This window comes from Hippocampus guttulatus, chromosome 21, assembly GCF_054856545.1.
Source record: "Hippocampus guttulatus isolate MCC_2025c chromosome 21, RoL_Hgut_1.0, whole genome shotgun sequence".
NCBI classification, from domain to species: Eukaryota; Metazoa; Chordata; class Actinopteri; order Syngnathiformes; family Syngnathidae; genus Hippocampus; species Hippocampus guttulatus.
This window is the reverse complement of record NC_141281.1, coordinates 7,024,943-7,050,777: the sequence shown is the minus strand read 5'-3', so window position 1 is coordinate 7,050,777 and position 25,835 is coordinate 7,024,943. Positions and strand designations below refer to the sequence as shown.

The 25,835-nt window shown below is 43.5% G+C and overlaps 1 protein-coding gene across 1 annotated transcript; it reads left to right on the top strand.

Annotated features, from left to right (window-relative positions):
• The first annotated feature begins 1,666 nt into the window (after positions 1 to 1,666).
• On the top strand, positions 1,667 to 25,657 carry reck (reversion-inducing-cysteine-rich protein with kazal motifs). The gene is made up of 21 exons (XM_086102243.1): positions 1,667 to 1,831; positions 11,738 to 11,796; positions 13,077 to 13,151; positions 13,557 to 13,593; positions 13,692 to 13,777; positions 13,886 to 13,933; positions 14,093 to 14,126; positions 14,249 to 14,446; positions 14,674 to 14,938; positions 15,640 to 15,813; positions 16,300 to 16,512; positions 16,743 to 16,879; positions 17,061 to 17,204; positions 17,277 to 17,465; positions 18,389 to 18,511; positions 19,286 to 19,457; positions 20,430 to 20,619; positions 21,172 to 21,382; positions 21,736 to 21,809; positions 22,204 to 22,359; positions 22,496 to 25,657. The coding sequence occupies exons 1-21, from the start codon at positions 1,756 to 1,758 to the stop codon at positions 22,715 to 22,717; spliced, it is 2,883 nt and encodes a 960-aa protein (XP_085958369.1). The 5' UTR covers positions 1,667 to 1,755; the 3' UTR covers positions 22,718 to 25,657.
• The last annotated feature ends 178 nt before the right edge of the window (positions 25,658 to 25,835 follow it).

Genomic DNA, 25,835 nt, shown 5'->3' with positions numbered 1-25,835 from the left:
AGTGAGGATCAAGCGGTTCGGAAAATGGATGGATGGATAGCCGAAATCAAAACAGGGCCTAGTATGTAGTTATTTTTGTAATATCTCATGAGTGGATTCAGCAACAGGCCTGATGGGGAAACAAAAAAACCCCAACAACAACACTGAATCGTTGATGTTGTCGAACCACATCTGCCAGGACAATGAACCTTTATGTTCAATCTGCGGGCCAGAAAAGGAGTGATGGTGCAACTAGCTTCTGGGTTTGCATTGTACATTCAAGCGGAAACAAGAGACTCTCTCTTCAACAGTTTTTTTTTCGCCCCTTGATTGTAGTTGGAGGGATGGTGACGTGGGTATGTGTTTACTGAAGCTATATTTAATAATTTGGAGGGAAAAAATGGCGACAGACAAAAGCCTTGTTATATATGTTTTAAATCAATCAGTCCCACACAGATTTGTGATATCTTTATAACGGCGTGAACGTCTTTTTTTTCAATTCTTTTCTTGGCATGTTGTCGTCTCCTCACATGGAGCCAATGTCCTGACTCCAGCCCTTGACATCCTCCTCGGGCTGACCTTTGACCCATTACAAAAGGGGGCGTCTCATTGGACACAGATTTCCCTGCTGCTAAATTCTATGTGGCATAAAAAGCCCCCCGGCTCAGCCGACACGGGTATTAACGGGGACAATGAGGCGACACACTTGGAAACTCATGACCCTCCCCCCCCATCTCACTCTCCCTGTCAAATGTTGTGTTCTGTTCATTCCACTCTCATGATATTGGGATTATCTGAATGTTTGAAGTTTTATTTCAGAAAGCACACAAAGGGTGCTCAAAATCACAGGTATAAAATTCACATGTATCACTGGAAGGGGGGGGGGGGTCACTGCAACACATCATCTTGCCCTCTAATGCAAATAAAGTCCCATTATCTTTCTTGGTTGTAGTTTTGGAAGCGTGCCCTAATTGCAATTTTCCTTCAGTTAAAAAATGTAGCTCGAAAACTTTACGTGCATCTCCGATGAAAACATTTCGGGGAACCCCCCCCCCCCCCCAAAAAAACACATTGACCGCTGCTACAAAAATTATTATCGATTCATTTGATAGGTCAAGCAGCTGATTCATTTATTAATCATTGCACCACTACAGTGCATGTTTGATTTTCAGTCATTTTCAGGAAGTGTCGGAATGCCTCGGTGATGAAGTGCTGTCTCCATAAGTGAAAATACAAATGGTACACATGCTGATGCAAATTAACGGCGGCTTGTAGCTACCTATGTACTGATGTGTACTTACTGTAAGCACATATCAAAGCCTGTACTTTTTTTTATGGAAGTAAAGGAGTTGAATTAACACTTGTAAATTCTTCCAGTCTTGTCTTTTTTACATACAGTTAGTTATCTGCACCTCTACTTGAGTCCAACTGACCCTTAAGAACTGAAAGTGGAAAACATTGTCTGGAAAGACGAGAAAAGGTTTGAGGAGAAGTTTCAGGTTTTCAAGCATGAATTATAATTATTATTTCCTCGTGTGTGTGTGTTTGAAATGGGGTGGGCTAAACCGATTCACCCTTCGATCTGCGCATGTTCCATCCAGGGAGAGAGAGTAGGAGGGGAGGGGGGGCAGTTTGGTGGTGGTGGTGGGGTTGCGGGAGGGGGAAGAAAGGCTGTCTAAGAGGGAGAGCGAGAGAAACGGAGGTTCATGGACCATGTCACAGCGTCAGGCTTCCCCGTGTCTTCTCGTCCACGATGCACTTTAGGATTTCAATAAGATGCGTGTGTACTGTTTGCAGATAATCGGCTTCCTCTTCGCCGCAAACTTTTACCTCCCGCCGCTCCAAGCTCAGGGTGAGTCTTGTTTCAAATTGTTCTCTCGGACTTCTGCTCAGCACGACCGAAGTCATTTGTCAAGTTATTCCCATTCTCCGCCTATTTCCTGACATTCACTAGAAGGGGGGGGGGGGGGGTGTTTGCAGTTTGAGTGTTCACCTCTTTCCCCCCCCCCCCCCCCCCCCCTCACCAAGTTTGTTGTTGTGATTTTTTTTTGGCAGCTGACATCCTGTTGTCCTGTTCGGTATGTCCCCCCGTTTTCGATATTTATCATACAATTTCATCTCCGAGTGTGGTTGGCATATAACACATTTAGTAGAATAGAATGGAACATTTGCGGCTATAAAGTTGGAAGAAGACTTCTCGGGAGACTTGAGTTTGAATAACGGAACCGATTCAAGAGCTCATGTTGGATTCCAGCGCGACGTTCGAAGGATTCGTCATATCGTGACATCATCATTTTAGTCGTTTTTAGCTCCAAAACCGGGCGTTCAATGACATGCGAATAATGCATTTATTAGCGAATGTAAACTCACGAAAGTACTCGTCTCTCCACCATAATGACTCAAATAAAATGCAGTAGCGTCGTCAAAAAGTGTTCATCAAAAACTCGACAAGTTTTAGTCCTCAGGAGTATTTTTTTTTGATTAAAAAAAAAAAGTAAACTATAACATTACATGCCCAGTAAAATAAAATGACTTAACGACCCAATGAAAAGGTATCGCACATCAGTCAAATTGTAAAAATAAGTGCACAAAAACAAACGGTTCTAAATGATCGGTGCACATTTATTGGATTTAGAATTAAATACAACCTAACTGTAACCAAGAAAAAAAAAACGTTTGAGACATAACACTGCACAGTTTTAAACATTTAATCGGTGATTTTCATGTGCCACAGGTGGTAATATCACATTATGACATTCGCATGAGTGATCTATTGGATGATGTTGAAAAGTGCATTTTTAATCATTATCGCTAGCATTCAGTTATGGAACTGCTTTCTGGTTTGGGAAGAACATGAAAGGCGCTTTCATAACTACTTGGTGATTAAAAAAAAAGATTAGAATTCAATTCATTCACCCCACAAAAATGTGTCGTATCATCACACTCCTCAAACATTGGACTAAGTCTTTTTTTTTTCTAGAAAATGTTAAAAACGTAACCGAACTCTGATTATATTTCTTAATAATCTAATTTCAGGGTGAGGAATAAATGATGTCTTTCACGAAGGATGCAGCTGATTTTCATGAGATGTCGAAGCCACAAAAATACTTTTTGTCATTATATGATTTTGGCCTTTATTTTAAGAGGCTGACGGTAGGGTAATTTCCCTACAAACATTATAAATATCTAATTCCATTGAATTGGTGCTTATGCTGCACTTTTAACTTCAGTACGTTCATTTTCTGGTACTTTTCAGGACAGACAAACACTGAGATGTATATTGGGGCTCTGGCTTTAAATTGAATTACATTTATTCCTGTGGGGGGGGCGGGGGGGGCGTCAGCCATGGCCTCACATTGCCTTTTGGGAAAGGTGTGCTCCTCAACACCCTTTTTGCGTCGCCAAATTGCCTGCTAAGGTGCCATCGACATGATTAGAAGATGTACGTCTTTTGGAGTGCAAGTCCACATGGGGTAAGGATGTGGATTTGCTCGATCACTTTGAATCTGTTTTCTTTTCATTCACACATCTGCCCGAAACATGAAAGTAATGCAGCTCTTAGATCCTCATTTGGGGTGCACATTGTCTACTACATAGCGAGGCCCAGGAAGAGTCAATGGAAGGCTCAGAAGCTCTCGGCAAGGCTTTAAAAGGCACAATGAACATCACCATACGGTTAAGTGATCAGCAAGCTTTGCTCCGGGCGAGCCCATATTGCAGCTCTTCCACATTTTTTACGGCAGAATTCCGCACGTTTTTTTTTTTTTTTTTTTTTTTTGCCTCGCTCGAGTTTGGCCAAACTTTTTCCTCCGTCGTGTCTTTCATGTTGTGATTGTGTTGTGGAGGCAAGCCGTGAGAGAATGCATCTGGAACCAATTTGACTCCTCAAAGCAGAAGGGGTGGAGGAGGAGGTGGAATAGGAGGGGTGGAGGGGGAGGAGAGTCGTGAACGGCTGCCCTTTTTCTTTCCGTGTCCACTGTAATCAGGAATGGGCTGCCATCCCGCAAACCAAATTATAGTTTTCACAACATTAGATTGAAGCGGCGCTCCGGAGGGGAGTTTCTTGGCCGTCTTTCACCGGAGTGACTGTCGAATTGAGTCTGAAATGTTGTTTTTGCGCCATAGGATGACCTCGCGGTTTGCACGTCTGTCTCCCCGGGCGGGAGGTTCCAATCTCTGCTCAAGCCCCTCCTGTGAGGAGTTTGCACGTTCTCCCTGTGCTACGTTTCGACTCAATAACAAAGCGGTATAGAAAATGGTTTTTGTTCTGACATTGCTCAACACTAGCGGAAGCTAAATATACGGTGCCGTCGACAACAGCGAGATGTAGCCCGAGAGACGAGAAAAATCAACATTCCGCTTCCAAAATGACCTTTCCGCTTCATCTGATGTAATCTGATCGTATGCGAGTCCGGGATCAGCGGCAGTTAACGCGGCCTGCACCTGTCTGCGTTGTTTCTTAAAAAGCGTTTCGATGACGCCATCTCTTTTTTCTGTTGTCGATTCTGCCGTTTCTTCATGTCTGTCAAAGTCATTTGGGTCACACAGTACTTCTGGTTTCCCTCAGAAGGGGATGTGGCGTGTGAACCAAGTATCAGATTGACACCACATCATATGGTTGTTATGTACATAACCGCCCATACGATGGATTGTGTATTGTTGAGAAGAAATTTGAAATTGGAAGCGGAGGAAAATGGTGGCACTCAAATATTTAAGCTTATTATTGGTCGTGCTCAGGAGAGATTGTGGGGGTGAGGGGGGGACCCAAATGTAATATCTGTCTAATTAGAGGGAATTGTTTTCAAAACTTCAACATTTGTGGCGCTTGCGTGTGTTCTGTTGTCTTCACACGTCGACACGAGGCCATTTTTAACCGAGAACAGATTTCGTCGTTCCATGAAAATGGAAAATTGTTTTCGGATTGCCACTGTTGTCTTTCCATTTAAACGACTAATTATTCAACAAAAGAAATTGCTCGTGTGTCGTGCCTTCAAATGCATGCAGCCAGTCGCAGATGGCGGCACCGTTGCAACATCGTCTGCCCACAACCCTTTCGCAAAACTCAAAGAATGTTGGCTTGATTTTGTGTCGACGAGTATTGCGTGTCAAGCCAGTCATATTTGTCTATTTCAGAGCCATTCTCTGTGCCTTAACGAGAATTTTTCGACGTGGAAGAAGGAACTTTTTTTTTTTAACTTACTTGTCTCACAAGTGTAAAAAGAAGTGAGCCCCTGCAAAATATGAAACAGTAAATCAACCACGTGAACTCATCTTCAATTGTTCCTCTTGTTACCCAAATGAAAAGGCGACCTATCAATAGTCAATACTTAAGTGAGTGCCAAGACCTCCCCTAAGACGTACAGTCATGTATGTTTTTATTCAAACTTTATTCAGTCGAGTAACAGTGGACATAAACAACAATTTGGAAGTCTTCAATCAACGACTGCAACCGCAATAAGGAGATGGCGGCACTGGCCGTAATTGCATCTTCTGCTCATTTCCTATAAGCCGTCTGTTGTCATGTTATCAAATATTATCACAGCATTTTCAAGCAGCTGTTCCGATCGAAAACAGGCAGTTGGGTTGTTATTGTGAACAAGTCTCATTTTCTTTTTTTTTTCTATTGATCTTTAACTATCCACAGCTGGTTGGCTGTTGTGGACTCGACTAGTTGTTACTCATGAAGTCCGGATCTAAACAGAACCGCAGAGAATATAATCCGTATTGAAGTTTTTGTGACGGAAGAGATACTGGAAGTAAAATTTAGCCACAATAAAACAAACAAAAAAAAAATATCAACAACACTGACAGTGCAGCTGCTTTGAATTTTTCGAATAATATTTTGTATGTGCAGAGTTTAAAGTTCTTGCTCCATGTCGTCGCTGCTGGCTTCGGTGCCAACGCCGTGGCATGAATGGGCTGTGGTCAGAGGATGACTCTTATTCATGGCGGTGTGATATGTGGCACATCAATCTCGACACTGGGTGCCTGTTGTTACAGTAAACAGAAAACTTGATTCCATGCCCAGTGACTGCTCTCCTCGACGCTTCTTTCCCGTTTTCCCAACGACTTCCCCACCATTTTTTTTTTAACAACATCACTATACAACCTAGGGCGGCCCGGTAGTCCAGTGGTTAGCACGTCGGCTTCACAGTGCAGAGGTACCGGGTTCGATTCCAGCTCCGGCCTCCCTGTGTGGAGTTTGCATGTTCTCCCCGGGCCTGCGTGGGTTTTCTCCGGGTGCTCCGGTTTCCTCCCACATTCCAAAAACATGCATGTCAGGCTGATTGGACGCTCTAAATTGTCCCTAGGTGTGAGTGTGGGCGTGGATGGTTGTTCGTCTCTGTGTGCCCTGCGATTGGCTGGCAACTGATTCAGGGTGTCCCCCGCCTACTGCCCGGAGATGGCTGGGATAGGCTCCAGCACCCCCCGCGACCCTAGTGAGGATCAAGCGGTTCGGAAAATGGATGGATGGACTATACAACCTCCGTCAAGGCACTTGGACACTGCATTTGTGATTAATGACGCCATTTTGTCCTCTACAATGATTTTTTTTTAACGCCACGAAACTGCCTTGCTTTTGACACTCTGAAATCACTCTGCCACCATCTCCCCCCCTTCCCCCCGCTGGATGCGCCGAGATGACGCAACAATTTGCCGGCCGACTCAGATGCAACGTGAGAGGGCCTTTATCGTGCGTTCTTTTGTAACGCGGATGCGACAGTTCTACTATTGTCTCATTCTTGATCAACAAACACCATAACGTACCGCTACGATTGACACCTCAACAAAAGCTTGCTAGAAAGTCAAGAAAGAAATCCGCGGAAGGAATTATTTCCCTACTTCCACCAATGCAGTACTTAAAATGGATTTAAGGAGATTTCGCTGATGCGATACAACCAATGCACCAAGATTAGTGATACAAGTGGGAATGAGGGAGCCAAGGCAGGTGTGCATAAGTCTCAAAGTATTAAAAAAAACAAAAATGAAAGAAAAGTCAAACAAGATATGGAATACAATCAAAACACTAAATCAGATACATAAACCCCCTCTTGAAAGAAAAAAAAAACCCAAGCAATAAACTCATCACAAAAGGAGGCACAACACAAGAAGCTTAACAGTGACTAACAACGACAATGAACTGCCAGGGACTGACCAAAACCAGGGAACAAAATACAAGCAAACTGACGAGACAACGAGGCACACCTGGGCAAGCTGCGAGTGGCTGGTGGAAGCTGATTGGTCGACACAAGAAACAGAGTTAACGAGAGCAGGTGGGGACAAAAAAAACAAAACAAAAAACAAACAGGACACAAACACGGGGACAGGAAAAAACATGACAAAATGAAATAAAACGGAAACTAATCAAAATGGAGTCAACCAAAACACAGATCATGGCAGCGACTTTTAATTGGCTTAATTTGCCACTGCTGCTCCCGGTTCTTTTTTATTTGTTTCCAAGAAAACCTGATATCCAAATCAGCATATGTATTAGAAGCACTGCCTGAATTTTGTTAGGTTCTCATATTTTAATGCACACAAGATCTGGATTGCCCCCCCCACACCCACTCCCTGGCTCATTCATACTCCACAAAACACATCTGTCATGTATTTTGAACCGGTCGCTGATTCTGGCAAACTCTGTTGACCAGATAATACATGGCCATTCATAATTAATCAATTCACAGGAAGTGACCTTGGACCCCCATCCATTAAAATCCCCCCCACCCCCCCTCCCTCGAGAGTCTGCTGCGGATCTGAGGAATGCAGGAAGCAGAATGTTAGGAGAGCCTCTCGGGTACTGCTGGCAGTATTGTGTGAACGTGGATGTTTTGGGAGAATCGGTGAAGCCGTTTCGGAAGGACACTGAGAACAGCCAGAGCAACCCAAAAACATTCCGTTTTTTTTTTTTTGTGCTTTCTACATTCGGAAGGAAATTGAAGCTTCGAACGGTCTTTTTGACGCGTCATCACGCCACATTTACATGTTTTTGTACAAAAACGAACGTGTCATCAAATGCTACGGTCTCGCCGGATATGTTCTAATTTTCCGCTTGTCACATATGGTTCAAATTTGATGTTTTGTTTTCTTCTTGTCGAGTCCTCAAGTCAACTCAATTGGGGCAGCAATTGATGTTTGATGAATAACGTCGATGTGACTACCGTGTTGACATTTCAACAAAGACATTGTTGATTTACAGCGACGGAGGCTTTTGAAATCTTCCGCCATTGTTGTTGCAGCCCCGCCCCCTCCCTCCAACTTTGTTTTTCACAACACCCCTAAATATACACACTCAGTCAACCCCCAGGGATCCGCTGATTTAAATAAACCCCACGGTCGGACCACATGTTTCACCTTCCGAAGATGTCAAAGGTCATCCTGATCTGTGTTGTGAGTTACGCGGATATTCATAACGGTGAACTCGGCAGCGGCCTGGCCAAGAGCAAAAACCCCGCACGTAATTGACAGCACTGAGCAAATATTGTGCGAATTCCTCTTTGGCCATAAATTAGTTTCCAACTTGGAAGTTTTGCAACCCTGGACGGCGGCACTAAAAGTTACTGTTTAATAGTTTGTCAAGAAAGTGTTACTTGTCTTTTTTTTTTTTTTTTGGACGGGAGAATTTTGGCCGCGAGCACCGGCCTTCATCGCACTGAGCACCAATGTGACAGCGTTGCTGAAGGGGGGTGCTTGTTCTCACGTATGCTGAATCCAAATGGGGCCGGCGCTCATTAGCAGCAAGCAAGAGATTTTTTATTTATTTTTTTTACATGACTGAATGGCCTACATCGTCCCATCCCCGCCCTCCGATAGTTGTCGCTTGCCATTGTTTCAACAAGCAGTTATGCACACGCTCAGCTGCGGTCTCCGAAATGAATTTTGGTTCACAAACGGCACTGACAGAGTAACAACGTCGAGGTTACCGAAAGAGCAGAAGTTGCTCAACTCCCAAAATGTCCTGGGGGAAAAAAAAGTAATAAAATACGATGCACTGAAAAAAATATGTTGGACCAACCTAAAAAAATGTAGTTGTTCATACCTTGAATTATGGTTTGATCGCAATCAAACATGTGACTTTTTCCTTTCGCAAGAATTTACAAAGTAAAACGATAATTTATTGCAATATAAAGACCAGAGACCATTTTGACGCATGCCTCTTCTGAATTTCTTTCTTCATTTCTGTGATTCTTTCCTTCCCTTCTGACCTCCCTTATTGTCCTTTTCTTTCCTTCCTCTCGTACTCCTTTCTTTCATTTCTTTACTGCTTCTGTTTCCTTCCAACAAAAGCAGTCCGCAAAGTTGTTTTCCATCCAACCTGTAACGACAAACCATTATCGCTTTTCTCGTGCAATGGGCATCTTGACCGGCGACGGGAAAGGATCCACAATCGACATCGCATGTTCACGTGACATGAACAAGCTTCTTTGGCTTGAAGCGAAAACGCCAGCGAATCAACACGACCGCTTTTGATTCTCTTTCAGAGGACTGTAGTTCACGTTTTCAAAGCGAACAGGGTTTGAACCGGTGTCCTCCGTTTACCCCTTTGAGTTATCCGATTTATTATGAATCCCCGCTCTGTATCGACAACTCCTCCGACCACATTTTTTTATCGTACCGCCGTTATCTTGGGAACAGCTGGGAGCATCTTTGGGGCCAATTCTTCAAGAGGCCTGTTTAGAACGGGGCACCGCGCTCCTCGGTTCGAAATCTCACACTGTATACACAAAATCACATACAGTGGACGTCTGCTCCTCCTTAAAGCATCAAAGACAACTGGACCTGCTGATGGAATCCAGAATCCCCCCCCCCCCCCCGTGTCAAGCAGCTGAGGACACACTAACAGTGCCCCCCCCCCTCTCCTCCCTTTCTCCAACACACATAAATGGCGCCACAAGTGTGCTTATCCAAGTCCACACAGACACACTGACAAGTGGGTGTGATGGTTTCTGTCAATGTCTTTACCTGTCAAGTGCACTCACGTTCTTTTATGTCTTTTAAATGCCTGCCGCAATTGGTCACTTGAAGTGAGAGCGGAACAAAAGGGTTGGGGGGTGGGGGGGCGGCGGGCAGATGATGGTGACCGGAATAAAATAAAGCGCCTTATATGGAAAAGCATGTGTCCGCGTTATATCCCCTTCGTACGCTCGTGCTCGCTTTGTAAACTCTCGAGGATTGGTCGAAAATACTTTGTCGCAAACAAAAGTATTATACAGTGGATATAAAAAGTTGACACACCCTGGTCAAATGTTTTTTTTTGTTTTTTTTTTGTAACAGAAAAATTAGACCAACTGGATAAATCATGAAAAAAAAAGCAGCTTTGACCAATGAAAGTTCTGCAGTTCAAGTAGGCTTTTCTTGACATTTTCTTTGGATTTTCTGACGTTTTTGGGCAAACACTGACTGACACTTGGAACTGCTTGTAATTTGCCTCCGCCAAGACTTAAGTCCAAGTTCCAGCTGATACAAAACAGACTCAAAACATTTTGCTGTCATCACCACGGAGATATGGTGTTCTTTTGGTGAGCAGCCTTGCGTTTGCGCCAAACTTAGCTCTTGGGGGGGGGGTTAACCATTTTTTTTCACTGGGTTAGAACAAAATTTTCCATGCACATGTGCGAAAATGGGTTCTGGTCCGATTCATCAAACCTGTGGGATACGATAAAAGTCTCGCTTTAAAGAATTTCATCTTTCTTACTATGTCTGAGTGCCACATGGTCATTTATTTGATTCATTGTATGTTTTAAACTTCTGGCTTGTTGTGTCATTTTTTTTATTTCTAAATACGACGTTCAGCTTCAGGGAACACGCTGTCGTTGTCTGCGATCATTTTGTAGGTTGTGAAGGTTGGGTTGTTCGTAGAGCTCCACTTGTCAACATGAGTAACTGCTCAAGAGCGACTAAATGTCCAAGTCTCGTCCAAGATATCGCGACTGCGTTCAAAGTGTTTGGCCACATTGAGCAGGCGGGAGAAGTTTGTTGACAGCGAATGGAGCCAAGACATTTACTGGAACCCTGGGCCGTGCTGTGGTTTTGGACCTCTCTCTGCCGCAAAACACACACCCTCTTTTGCTCCCGTTGTGTTTGTTTCTCGTCATTTTTAATTTTTTTTTATAGACGACGACAACGCCTGCAAGGGGTTATAGGTTCAGCCATTAAACTGAATATTGTTTCGATACATATGGTGTAATAGTTACCTGTATGCTGATAAACTGCTACATCAGCGCTATCTGCATTTTTTTAATCGCGCCACAACAGTTTTCAGTGCGACGTGAAACTTTAAGGGAGGTGGATTTCAATTTGACAATATATATATTTATTTATTCGTTTATTTATTTATTTAAATTACTGATACCCAATTATTTCACATTTCCGAAGGGCTAACTGAAAACAACGGAGTATGCACTGAAAAGCTTTTCGATTCACCGTTTTTGTGTTTTTCGACAAAGCCTCTTTAAAAAATAAAAATAAAAAATCTTTATCCTTCAATCCTTCAATCTTTATCCTTTTATCCTTTTTTTTTTAACCCTTTGACGGACAGCTGTTACTACAGTGGACGGCTTACCATGTTATGAGATTACAGGCTGCATAAAAGGCTTAATACTTAAATCTATTTGAATAAGATACATTCCCGAGAGACACTTTTCCGGTGTGGATCTTGAGCTGAGAAAAATCCAAGCATAAACAAATTACCGACGGTAAACATCACACAAAAGCTGTCAGTATGTTCTTATTGTAAGTCTGCGTTGTCTGCTTGCAGATCCCTCCTGTTGCCACCATGCTGCCGAGTTCTCCCCTTGCAAAGAAGCTTGTGATCAGGTATGAACTCAAACTCAACGCGCACGCACACACACACACACACACGAATCCATTCCTCAGCCCGTTTGTTTGGTCATGAATAGATGCTTTTGAAGGTAGGGGGGTGGTGTAAAGTTGTTGTTTTTTTTGGGGGGGGGGTGTATTTTCTTACACTTTGAAGTGCAGAGTAAAAAAAATCTCTCGCCCTGCTTCAATTAGGTGCAGGTGACACAGTGTCCCACTCTGAAGCCGTCACTTTGCCCTCCTTAACAAAACAGGACATTATGAAATGAAGCACAAAGAAAGCCCCGCCCCCAAACCAGCAAACAGGCTTGGTCTAATTCATGCTCTTGAAGTGGAAGTGTTGAGGAGGTGGTTTCTTGCATGTTTTTGCAAATGCCGCAAAAAGAAGAAAAAAAAAAGGAGAAACAAATAGACGAGGATCAAAAAGATGGAGAATGAAGCACGTTGGTCTTTTACAAGCGCAGTTACCACAAAATGTTAGGGAGGTGTGGGCTACTATATGTGTGTTCCCTCCGGGGTGGGGCGAAGTGCCCCGGCACACACATTCTAATCAGCGTTTCTATTTTACATCGCATGAAAGCTCCCTTTTGTGCTGGTGACACCCATTTTGCTATATTTAGAACAGAATGGCGCCAATGAATAAATCAAAGGGTCTGATCCGAGTTTGGTTCCTGTTTTTAATTCGGTAATAGAAGGACTGGACCTGAGGCGGCTTGTTCGGTGTCGCGCCGCTCCAACGCGTAGTCCCGTTGAACAGGAGCTGTTCTTGATAAGCCGCGCAGCCGAAGGCCTGCCACGACCACCGCATATGAAAAGGAAGGAAAATATATGTTTCACTCATACTGTGTTTGACTCCAAGTGAAACAAAAAGGCAACACTCTATGCATTATGTCTTTAAACAATGTAACATGATGTCAACTACTTCCATTTCTTCAATTTATACAAAACATTCTGCTGAGCAATTCCTGAGGCGCCTGGTGCTGATCCGCACTGCTGTCATTTTTTTTTTTCCGTCCGAATGTTTTAGAACGCTGAAGAGATTCATCATGACAGTCCATGCTGTGGGTCTCAAGTATGCTTTTGTTTCAGAGGATTGCACATGCGTGTGTGTGTGTGTGTGTGTGTGTGTGTGTGTGTGTGTGTGTGTGTGTGTGTGTGTGTGTGTGTGTGTGTGTGTGTGCGCTGAAAAGTTAAAAGCCATCCTGGATCGGAGACTCTGAAGTCTTTTTTTTTTTTGCATAAGATGATATTTTCACGACTCTTTTCTTTTCCCGCAGCTCGCCACAATAAAGAGTGAGTCGCGTTTGAAGCATCTCCTGCAGAGATTGCCAAGTTACTGTCCAGAGTCAATGGTGAGTCCTCTCACTCACTGTATGCAAACAAAACCCACCAATTGGTCGTGTAATGAACACATCATTGGAAAAAAAAAAACTTTTCAAAGCCCATATGGTAAGCAAAGCTGCAGCGTTAGCACCGATTAGTTTACGTTTAGCGTTTAACCAGAACGTGATTGATGACGGTGACGGCACGGGTGGCGATGTAGGTCATGACTCAAGAAGAAAGAATGAGTCTGTTTCTACAAGCTGCGATGGCCCCATTGCACGACGACATGCCGGAACACATCAGATGTCCTTCGACAACCTTGAGCGATATATCAGAATGGACACATTCCGTGCGAAGCTCAGGGTGTGACACTCTTCATCACCTGACGTTACAACGCTAATTATCACTTTTATTCCCATTTGTGTTTCCTGTAGAATGAGCTGTGGGTTTGCATCAACTCGACACTTCCAGGTAAGATCATGTTGCATTCAAAACACAAATTGTCAATCAAAATTGGGAAAAATTAAATACTTTAGACACCGAGGTCATTCTGTGGTTTTGATTTGTAGGAGTATCAAGAAAGTCAGACAGCTGGGTAGGGCTCGGTTGCTGCGAGCTCGCTATCTCATCTGAGTGCCGCAGGGAATGCAGACAGGTATGTCGAATTGTAAATAAATCCTGTCGAAAGGTTGTTGTCGTGATATAACGTGACCCCGTGTTGTTGCTTTCTGTCTCGGGATTCTTTTTTTTTTTTTTTTTACAGGCGTCATCCAAAAATGACCTAACAAAAGTATGCAAAAAAGTCACCGAGGTAAGTCGAGCGTTCGGGCCGAAATGTATGACGGAGTCGTCGGCATGAAAATGAAAAGTCACGGAATGGAGTCGTGAAGTCTTGCTTGACACATTTGGATGTTTGAAACATTCGGGAGTCGTCATCCATCGGTTTCAAAAAGCATTTTTCTTGTTGCAGAATCCTCTACACAGCTGTATCACCAAAAATGAAAGTAAGTTACAAATGGGCCGCGCAGTCACAAGTTCTTCAATTGGAATCTTAGCGTCGGTGTTATTTTATTTTTATTGACTTCAATACGTGACCACTACACGATGTGTGCCCGTGGTTCTCCAGTGGGCTCCACGTGTTGCAGCTATGCGGGGCGTCACACCACCTGTCGGGAGTACTGTCAGGCCATCTTCAGGACAGACTCGACCCCGACCGTGTCTCAAATCAACGCCGTCAAAGAGTACTGTCAGAGCCACAGCGCTCAGCTGCTCAGCTGTGTCAGCAATTTCACCAAGTCCTACCCGATACGCAGCCCTATAGACAGTAAGTCCCACCCGTACATCCTGGAACTTCCTTACACGCCGACAAATTCACTGAAGGTTACATTGTTCGGATGTACTTTGTGGTCCAGGATCCTGGAATGACAATTTCAGCGTCTTCCGATTTCTACTTTACTGTCCATTTTAGTTTTGCAGAATATATGAGACAATGGGTGTGTCCAGATTATTTGATGGCTACTCTCCAGCTAATCAACCCCCCCCACCCGCCAGGTCTGTACTGCTGTGACCGAGCCGAGGCTACCCACTGCCAAGTGGCTTGCCGGCGAATCCTCCGTACCTTGAGCACGGAGCACGAGATCATGGAGGGCTTGATTGACGAGTGCGGCTCCCAGCCTCTCCCCCAAGACCCCATGTGGCAGTGTTTTCTGGGGAGCGCCCATCCCCCTTCCCCAACCGAAAAAGAAGTCCCGCATCCTGCCAAAATGGACTGTGCCAAACTGCACTGCTGCTCCAAGGCTAACACCTCACTTTGCAGGTACTGCTCAGCACACGTACGGGCCTTACGTGCTGGGATGGCCACGTCCTGCTACAGAAAATTAAATTCCCCCCCATTTGGTTCTCGGCTCTTCCTCGTATTGTGCTTTGCTTAATGCTTACCAGACTCTGTCGCATGATTCCAACAGTAGTAATGGCAGGCAGTTAATGGCTGACAAACAGACAAGCCATCTGCGCTTGGGTGGGCAGGCTCTTGCCTAACGGTTTCAGAATCGTTTTTGGGGGTCTGAAAATAGGAACAAACCGTATCTCGATATGGTTACGCAATCATCTGAGTCCCCGTTTCTGCAAGCACGAATTGAACATAGAACCCAATGTTAACCGTGAGAGGCAGTGTAGCGCCACGGGGCATTCGGACCAATCGAAATTACAAAATAGTAAACAGAAGTAAGCTAGGCTAAATTTGAGCTTATCCAGTAACTACATTGCCTATTCGAATGACTTGGTTAACACGTTCTACAAATACGCAGATCAGCCATATTTCTGTTCCGCCTGCAAGAGACAATCAATTTTCTCAGCTCACTAACTGCATCGGTAGATCAGGACAGGCAGGTTGTAGCAAAAGTGAGCAATCGATTGACAGAATCGAATTGATTGCTCAATATTTTGTCGTATGGACAAGGATGAAAACATGTGTCACTCCCCCGCGTTTTAAATTCACATCTCTTCGCTCTCTGACAGGGACATGTGTCAAGAGATCAGCACAAACTGGGGCAGCCAGACGTGGCAAGACTTTGATCAGCTGTGTGAGTACAACCCGGTGGAGACGGAGCTGATCAACTGCCTGGCTGATGTCAGGGAGCCCTGCCAGTTGGGCTGCAAGGAGCTCTCCTATTGCACCAACTTCAACAATAGGTCAGGACTTGCTTCTTTTTGTGCTAGCCAAGTACTCTAACAGCTAATCGGCATACAATTGTCACATTTTAATACTTGCCAAATACTGTTGCTGGACCTAAAAAAAACAACAACAACAAACAGCCTTTTCCTGAAAGTCAAACATGCAATTAACTCATTCATTCCCAAAGACGTTTTTAAACGTCTTTTCAGATTTGGACCAGAATTGGCTGGTACTGAATGAGTTAAGATCACCTTCCTTCGCAAATTTCAAATTGCTGCACCGCTGGTTAAAAGGGAAACGTGGACTATATTTATTTTCAATCGAGCTCACGCTGCGTGTCAACACGCAAACGTACAGGCACGCGCAAACAGTCGCTCAAGATAAACAAACCCTGATGGAACACACCCAAAAAAAGTGCTAAATAAAAGCCACTTCAGCTTTGAAGCCCCAATTAGCTCACTCTGTGGAGACCGACGGACGCCTCCTATTATCTCTGTCCGCAGGCCGACGGAGCTGTTTCGCAGCTGTAACATGCAGTCGGACCAGGGAGCTATGAACGACATCAAGCTGTGGTCCAACGGAACCATCAAGATGCCTTTTATGAACATTCCTGTGCTCGACATCAGGAAGTGTCTGCCGGATATGTGGAAGGCGGTTGCTTGCTCCCTGCAGATCAAACCCTGTCACAGCAAGTCTAGAGGGAGCGTCATATGCAAGTGAGTCGAATCGAGGATGTTTCGGATTTGGCTCGTTGCTTCCGACGCGCACGTCGCTTGTCACTGTGCTTTTTGTTTGAGAAAACGATCATTGCCGTAAAGTGGAGAAGAGAATTATAGCACAATCGGCACCAATAACCTTTAAAAATAACCTTTTTTTTTTATTACGGCAATAATACATTTATATACATATATTTTACACGTTCATGCTTTTTTGTTTGTTTGTTTAGGTCAGATTGTGTGGAAATCCTGACCCAGTGTGGGGACAGAAAACGTTTCCACGACGGACAAACACCTGAGAGGATATGCGAGCTTCTTTCGCCCATCGATGACCCCGAACGCTGCATTCCCCTCCACAGATACCTCAGTGAGTGAAAATTTTACGGTACAGGGGAAAAAAAAAGCCGTCGAGGATCAGGTTCAACAAGTAGTTTTCATTCAATCTATTCACCTTGATGCACACTAGTATGTCCACTGACAATTTAGCATTAAGCCCTAATTATCAAATCCGTATTATTATTGTGATTTTTTTTTGTCTCTTCCATCAGCCCCAAGTTCCCTCGGAAACAGCGTTGTTGAAGAGGTCATCCATCCATGCAACCCGAACCCTTGCCCCAGCAACCACTTATGCCAGGTCAACAGGAAGGGTTGCCTCGATGAGCTCAACTGCCAGCCATTTCTCTGCGCGCCAGGTCGGACCTCCTCCGCATCAACGCTGGGCACCGTTCTGCAGAACGGCGCTCTTTACGAGTTTCTTCTTTCAGGATGTAAACTCGGCGAGGCTTCAGACTTTCTGGTGCAGCAGGACGCTCGCTTACAAGTGCCGACTCGCACCGGCCCGGCCGGGTGCTACGAGGTCTGCACTTGCGGTGCCAGCGGGCGCCTGGAGAATTGCGTGGAGATGCCGTGCGTGGATACCAACAAGGCTTGCGTCGTGGGAGGACAGAAGATGAGTAAGTCCTCATGAATCCTCTTTGTCTTTGCAGGGGGTTCTTTTTTTTTTTTTTTTGAAAGGACTCACTGGCCTAGTGAGTGGGGAGTGCTGCTCAAAGCCACAAACGGACCTCCCTCAGTAATTCTAGACGTATTTTTAAGCAAGAATAACTGTTTCGAATGGGCGTCTGGTTTTGGGGCAATTGAGAGAGATTACTGGTAGCTGTTTTATTACGTGGTATATATCACGGTGAAACCCGGTTTTGTTTTTTTAAGAGCAGCATGTCTGCGGGACATTTGTGGTTTGCGTTTTTTTGTGTGTGCCAGCCATTGTTTTACGTTTGGTTTAAATTAACGTTGTTTTGTTTTCCGGCACGCCTTGGCTCTTGGGTCTGGGTTCACTGGTTTTCAAATGTCACACCCTCACGACTTGAGCCGGCATATACAACAAGCATCTTCTCCCTCGAGCATCCTCATTATGCGCGTGTGTTATAAACTTTAACATTGATGCTCTTCCGCTAATACATTGTGTCAAACATACAGCCCGCGGGCCGGACCCGGCCCCCTAGGAGGTTCGATCTGGCCCGCAGGATAATTTGAAAAAATGCTTTAAAGACACAGAATGAATATTTTAAATAAAATGCAATTCGTGGGTTATCCACTAGGGGCCACACTGTTTTGTTCAGAGAAGAAAACAGCAGTCGCAGTCTGTCACTGTGAGCTTCTTCTCTCAATGCACCTCCATCAACTCATTTTCATCGTTATTCTTCCATTGTGTTTACCATTGTGGCAATGCCCTGTGCTCTTCAATTTCAAAGTTGTCAGTGTGTAACGTGTGTGTGTGTGTGTGTGTGTGTGTGTGTGTGTGTGTGTGTGTGTGTGTGTGTGTGTGTGTGTGTGTGTGTGTGTGTGTGTGTGTGTATGTGTTTGTGTTCTTCACCAGATCACGGGGTGTCTTATCGACTAGACTGTGACACCTGCTTCTGCTTTGCTGGCCACCCCATCTGCTCCGACAGAGAATGTCTCAACATTGAGAGCTCAGACGAAGACCACCTACATTTTACTGGTCCGTCTGCTTGTGCGAGAGGGCGTCTGGATGTTTAAATTTAATCCGACGTTGACGTTCCACATCTGTCTGTCATCGTCCTTCTCAATATCATCTATTTGTATGTCGCGAATATGATGTGAAATATAGACAAAAGGTATCAGATACCAGGACGAAGATTCGTCGCAAGGCAACAGACAAAGCTAAGAAGGGAATGAGTTTGAAATCTGTGCGGAGGTTGTTTGTTTCGCAGGTTTACATCGGGTCGTAAAACACGCAGACTATGTTTGGTGTATGTCTCGCCAGTACTCCCCAGAGCACTGACTCAAGATCTGTATCAGGTCTTCCTCATGTTTCTCAATTCACCGGAGACGACATCACGTCGTTATCATTACGAATTTTCACTCACGACTAACGTCGTATCGTAATATTGAGATCTTTGTCCGTGCCCTGCCAACAATACAAAACCAAACTGTTCTAATCTATAAAAATATCTTTGCCTACTGTCCATTATCCTGTTGTGGTCAATGGTATCCCCCTCATTCTGTGAATACACTTTAATCTGGGAAAACAAACCAAGCTTGGCTTGAAATGATCTATTCAGACAGCCTATGATAACATTCGGTCCATGCATAAATTTAGAATACGAAAAACTTGAACATGCTTGCTGTGTGAGGTAGCATGATTCCTTGCAGTTCGAGCCAAGATAGGTCATCCGGTAATAGCATATACCCAGTCTTCAGTTTCTAGTCTTGGCTAACTCACTACTTGCCCCCCCCCACCATCTTTCCTCAGGTCTTCCATGTAACTGTCCAGACCACTTCATCCCAGTGTGCGCTTCCAACGGCCGCACGTACCCAAGTGCCTGTGTGGCTCGCTGTATGGGTTTCATGGACCATCAGTTTGTGTTTGGCCAGTGCCGTTTCACTAATCCCTGCGCCAGTAAACCCTGCCAGAGAAACCAGAGGTTGGTAACAGCTGCTGTCTATTTTTCGAGCTGAAAAAGCAGCAACTCATGACAGTGACAAATAGATTCAACCTGACAATTCAAGACAAACCTATTATTAAGACATCTATGGCACGGATTCAAGTCATTCCTTTGTAAAGTTCACTTTGGGGTTTACTTTGTTTCTAAGTTCTGGCCGCTTTCGAAATTGCCATATTTAACATCAGTGTGGCAATATGCTTTCCCAACCATAAAATAGCACGTATTTGTTATTCCTTACGAAACCATTTGCGAAGAAACCGTTGATGTCATGAGACTTCTTTGTTGAAAAACTCACATCGGGGTTTTCCAAAAGTTTTCAGACCCAAATTAGAAGCTTTAAAAAAAAAATGCATGTATGAGCAAACATAAAGAGGAGTGACATTATCAAGCACAAACCATTTAGTTAACGCAGATTAATAACTACTCCGGTAGTTCCTTGTAGCATTGGGTGGGGGTCATTATGGAGGAATGCAGGCAAGAGGAATCGGCAAGGGGACCTAAACTCATCCTGATATATACCTATATAAGAAAAGGCAGCATGGTGAAAATGATCTGGAAAGTTAATCTGAAGATTTTCAGTTGAACCATCCATGTGGTCCGGAATACATTCTTCATTCAAATTCACACACCCTCATGCTGGTTTACCACTTTCATTCACACCCCATGATTTCTGTGATCCCCCAGGGGGAAAAAAAAAATCCCTAAAGTCTTTTTCCTGGCACACCGATCAAAGGAACATGCACGCAGTCATCACTGCATGATTGGATGGATTTGATTGAAGAAACTCACAAACATACACATTCGCTAGCATGCGCTATTCTAAGCAGTTTTCTTTTACTATGAGTGGAAACACTACACACACAAAAACGTTATACAAAAATGATCTCAGCCTGCGACATTTCTTAAAACACATAGTTACTGATTTTATCAAATTAAACTTTGTGTTTCAAGGTGCATTCCAAAATATCAAGTTTGCCTGAGCGACTTGTCGGACTGCCCGCAGTACGAATGCGTCGGCCGGCAGTCGGCCTGTGACAAGAACAGCGTGGAGCCAGTCTGCGATACCGACGGTCACATTCACACCAGTCTGTGCCAGCTACAGCAAGCTGGCAAAACCCTTGCCTATATGGGCCACTGTCAGGTGAGGGAAGGACCAAAGACTTTTCCCCTGTTGTGTTCAAGATGACCAACAAGAAGTGAAGATTCTGCGTTATCGTTTAACCTTGGGAATTATTTTCTGCAGGGATTCATGCACTGCACCTGCTCCATGGTTTTCTGTTAGACAGCAGATTTCATTATTCCATTAATCACAACAAGTCGTCGAGGTCTTGAAGGAGCAAAGCAGCCCCAGGGCATCACACTGCCACGACCACAAGCGTTGCCTTGATGTACAATGATTTAGAAATAACATGGGTTAACTCTGAAAACACACATGATTAATTTGTAGTAATTAAACGTTTTAATTGAACAAAACTTTATTTTAATGGCTGTTGTTGACAGTGTAGTGTAGTAGAACTGTACTGCTACTGTAATATGAAGTGAAAACTTAAACTGACGATGGGCATTATTAACCAAGCAAAGCCTGAACTCTAAATACTCTAAATCTTTTTTTCTCTCATTCTATGTGATATAATTAGATAGGTTGTACGTCATGTTATGGTCAGTGAGTTAATTTCGAGGTATGTGTTTTTAGGAAGACTGCAAGAGCCGGCAGCAAGTTTGTGGCCACAATGGCGAAACCTATAATACGGTGTGTGAGGCCTACTCAGACAGAGTGGCTCCCGACTATGACGGACACTGTCAGGCTGTCGGGGCCGTTTCTGGCACGGCAGCGGACACTGCCTGCACTCTCATTTCCTGTCCACGTCTGTCACCTCCAGGCTGCCAGCCCGTCACGCCTCCAGGTGAGTCATTCAGCTCTTTCGCAAAGTTATGAAAGGCGATAAAGGGAGATTTTCATCACATCGTATCGTTCAGGTACATTTGAATTCTGAAATTTTCAACCAGACCTTTTAATTGCATCTAAAGACAGTCCACTTGCTTCATGCTAGCGAAACAACAAACGAACAGAAATTAGCATATGCCAACATTACAGTAGTTTAAAAAACTTTGAACAACAGCTAGCAATGACAAATTAGCGTAAGCAGAGGCTAAATTTGACCTGGGTTTTTATTAAAACTGTTGAAGAAGATGCAGACGATTGCATATATTAACAGTGTGGAGGATGCATCATAAACCTTAACCTAACATTTTTCAGGAGCCTGCTGCCCAATCTGTGCCAGTATGCTGCAGGTCCTCTGGAACAAAGAACAAATGAATACGTTCTCAAAGGTTTGGATGCACCTCCGTTTTCGTCATTTTGTGTATTTTTTATTTTTTTGTCCTCCATGTAACATGAGAACATGATTGAGTGCATGCTAGAAGCATGGTTTTGTTGCTTTATCATCCTCTGTGTGGGAAGTACTTGGTCCCCATCTTGTGGCATCTACCGGTATGTGCAATTTCAAAACTACACTGGGGAAAGGGAGTCAATTTTTTAGATTTTTGTTGTTTATACAGCGAAGGTGCCGCAGATTTACACTCACTGGCCTTTCAAAATCCACGTGAAGACATTATTTTCTTTTGGGTGGTTTTGTCTCATTGAGTTTGCTTAAATCTTTCTCGATATATTCGCTTAATTTCTGTGTGTTCAGAGAGTGGTTTGACCTCATACTTGTTCCTACAGTTGAATAAGAACCAGCCAGTGTCAGTCCACGATGTCCTGCAAATGCTGCGACTTCACGTGTCCGTCCCACAGTGCGATGTTTTTGGCTACCTCAGTATTGATCACGAGCTGGTGATCCTCATTGCGCCTGTGGATCAGCATCCAACGCCTCTGCAGGTAACACACACGCACCCACTCACTCCTGGATTAATAGGGCTGTGCTTGGAAATTAAAACAAAACAAAACAAACAAACAAACACCCGCTATGATTCTCGCCCTGCTGATGTCTGCATGCTGAACGCGTATTTTCCAGATTGAAGCCTGCAGCAAAGAAGCCGAAAAGATCGATTCCCTCATCAACTACGCCAGTCCAACACTCGTTTCCCACATTCCCCTCTCTGCTCTCGTTGCCTCCGAGACCCAGACGTCTTCCGTCAACTCTTCCGGTGGGGTTCGACGATCGCCTCCGCACCCCACGCTGTGCTTTCTCCTGGGTCTCTTCCTGGCTGCAGCCTTGAGTCCCCAACTGCTGTAAATACCCATTATTGCCCTCTCTTTTCTCCTGTTATCATTTCTATGGCCATCTTGCAGAAGGAAACCATTGCGGCACCTTCGGACAATCATAATTAATCGACTTGCCAGCGTGTAAAACAATCAAGGTGGAAAATCTATGAATATGAAAAGCTTTGTACATACAGTATTATGAGTGGATGAGTTCCTCACTTTATGGTATGCACAGGTGGGCCTGTGAGTACAGTGTTACGCTGTGAAAACCTCTTGTGGCATCTTGGTGCCAAAGAACTATGTTGAAGTGCGAGGAGGAGATTCATTTAGATAGGCGATCGCGCTTTCTATTTAAAAAAAAAAGTAGTGCTTGGCGACCATCGTGTGGCATCTATAGGCAAATGATAAACCTAATGAGGGGGCCAAATTTTTGGTTTTTGTGTCAGGGGTCAATCCTAATCCCCCACAAATTGTGGTGGAACACTGTATATTTGAGTGTGTGTGACTATGTGGTTTGTTTGAGAAGCATCCGGCTTCAAATGAACAGTGTTAAATCCCAGCATGAAGCTCTTCTCTGACATTCGTTTGCTCAGAATTGTATTAGCCATTAGGGTCTATGTAAGACTTTTTTTTTTACGTGTTTACTCTTAAATTCTCATACACACGTCAGCCCGGTTGTTGTTGAAGCGTCCGTATTTTGGCGTACGGCAGTGCCAGCGATCGATCCAAACGTGCGGTAAACCTCTATTAGCGTTTGAATCACAAGGCTCAAGGAACGGATCGTATTCATTGTAATGCTGACAGGCTTCACACATTAGTTCACTTTCTTGACCAAAGATAATCTCAGACGTGTATGGATTACAGATCCCTAAATCTGTGAGGAGGGGGTGTAAATGAATATGTCGGATGCATCATCAAGGTGAAGGACAATATGTATTTTGTATGTTGGTTTATAACTATTGCCCGCATGTGAAAATCTCCAAATTGCCTTAATCTTTTTGGGGGTGCGGTCCACCATAGTTTCACACAATATTTACTAAAACGTGTTCTCGTAATTGGAGTTCATTCCAATACGATATATTCCCATGGAAACTGTCCAACATTGAAATGTGGGTGCAATTATACAGCGGTAGTTTTAAGTGTCGCCATAACAGCGTTACACGTGCCTCGGGTGACTTTTCAGGTGTTTCTAGAATTATTATTTTTTTCGGGCCTTTGTGATGTAAACTCTTTGCGTCATCCAGTTTACAGGCCTGGGTTGAATTTGGCACACTCAATGAATGAGAATTCCAAAGAGCACACGTTTTCTTGGTGTACACAGTATTATGTACGTTCAGGTTCAGAACCAACTGAAGAGAGGAACATTAATGTTTCGCGCAATCCGGTTTATCGTTGTGTTCAACCACAGAGTAAAAATAAAATAAAATAAATAGCGCATTACACATATATAAATATTTCTCTCTCTCTTCACTGTCTAAGTATTCTGAACTATTGTTTTCATGGCTGTCTTTTCTTTCTTTTGGGTGGTGGGGGGTGGGGGGGGGTGTTACCGACTCAGGAAATGCACTAAATGTTGCTTTAATACAAGAAAGTCGTATTGATTGATTATTATTAGTATTATGGTCCCGGTTGACGCAGACCCCCCACCCAACAGGACCTGAAACATAAGGACTTGAGCATGGAATGAGGATACGATGACTTGAGCCATTTTGTTTGGGTATATGAAGGTTTGCAACATGAACAAGATGCTGGTGGGTTATGGTTTGAGAAATAAAAAACAAAAAGGTGGATGATGTCCTTCTCGTGTCCCAGGGAAAGCTGCTCTCGAACCACAGATGATATGATATAATATGATCGTGGTTATACTGGCTAAGGTGTGCTCCTTCCTGATTAAAAACCCGGGCATCGTCCCCCCCCCCCCCCCCCACTCCACTTTTTTTGTGTGTGAGGCCAGTAGCTCTTAGGTTTAAAATATTAAAAGGGATTTCATCCATTTACAGTACAAACTAAAAGCCATCTGATAACAAGACAATCAGCTTCTCACTACCTATACTCCGCCTGGGGTAGAGAAGATTTCCACTGTATGCCTTGCATCATAGTGTCTTATGAAGTATTATTACGAATGCAATATCTTCTCGTTAAGAAAGTTCTCTGTATTTGTATAAGTATGAAAATGTTTAAGATATCATGTGTGCCATGTTTTTTTTTCAATAAATAGACGTTATTTTTTTGTGCATGATGATCGTAATGACGTGATTTGCGTTGTGTTATTAGCATTAGCTAAAAGTGCCCGTACAGCACACATGTCCCAGTATTGACCAGTATTACTGTGCTAGGCAGATGAATTCAGGGTACAAAGGAGTATTCGGGACACAGTGGGAAGAATAAAGTCAAATTTGAGAAAAAATGATTTGAGTTTGTGAGGATAAAGTTGCATTTTTAGGAGACTTCAGACAATAGAAATATTTTAGAATAAAGTTGTGTATTTATTGGAATAAAATCTGAATTTTATAGCGTGAATGTAAAAAATTCCCATCTTACGACTTTAGTCTTGTAATATTAGGACTTGCTTCTCACAAAATTTCGACTTTATTGTTCGAATATTTCAAAATGATTCTAGTAATATCCATTTTGTACACTCCTTCATAACAAGGAAACCTCACCTGGCTCATATTATTGTATATCTATTATTATTCATGTCCTGTTTGTTAACTGAATGTTTTTGTTTGTTCATGCCAACATTGTTTATGCTGCCTTAAAAAAAATTGTGTATACCATGTTTCTCTTTCAACAGAGGGATGGATCTAAAAGTCTTTCCATACTTGGCTGACTTTTCAGGACTGAAAGACTAAAAATGTTGCAATTAAGATGTGAAGATTGAAATGAATATAATGTGTCAGAACAGCATGGCTCTGGCTAAAGTTTAAAAAAAATTAAAACAAAAAGATGAGAAAAAGTGGTGGTTCATTTACTTGGTGTCTTTTTTCGCTTTGTTTGCATGCACTACTATTAAAAGCATATTTATGCAGTGGCCATCTTTCTTGTAATATGGGTCATCAACAATACAATTGATATGCGATATATTTGAGTACTGTACAGGTATATCTATACTTCACTGTACGTTAGAAATGCTTTAAAAATGATTCAAA

Coding starts and splice junctions, on each gene's coding strand:
- reck (XM_086102243.1), top strand. CDS start 1,756: ATGCGTGTGTACTGTTTGCAGATAATCGGCTTCCTCTTCGCCGCAAAC. Junction 13,778..13,885: donor GCCGCAGGGAATGCAGACAG/GTATGTCGAATT, acceptor TTTTTTTTACAG/GCGTCATCCAAAAATGACCT. Junction 17,205..17,276: donor GCCATTTCTCTGCGCGCCAG/GTCGGACCTCCT, acceptor TTCTTCTTTCAG/GATGTAAACTCGGCGAGGCT.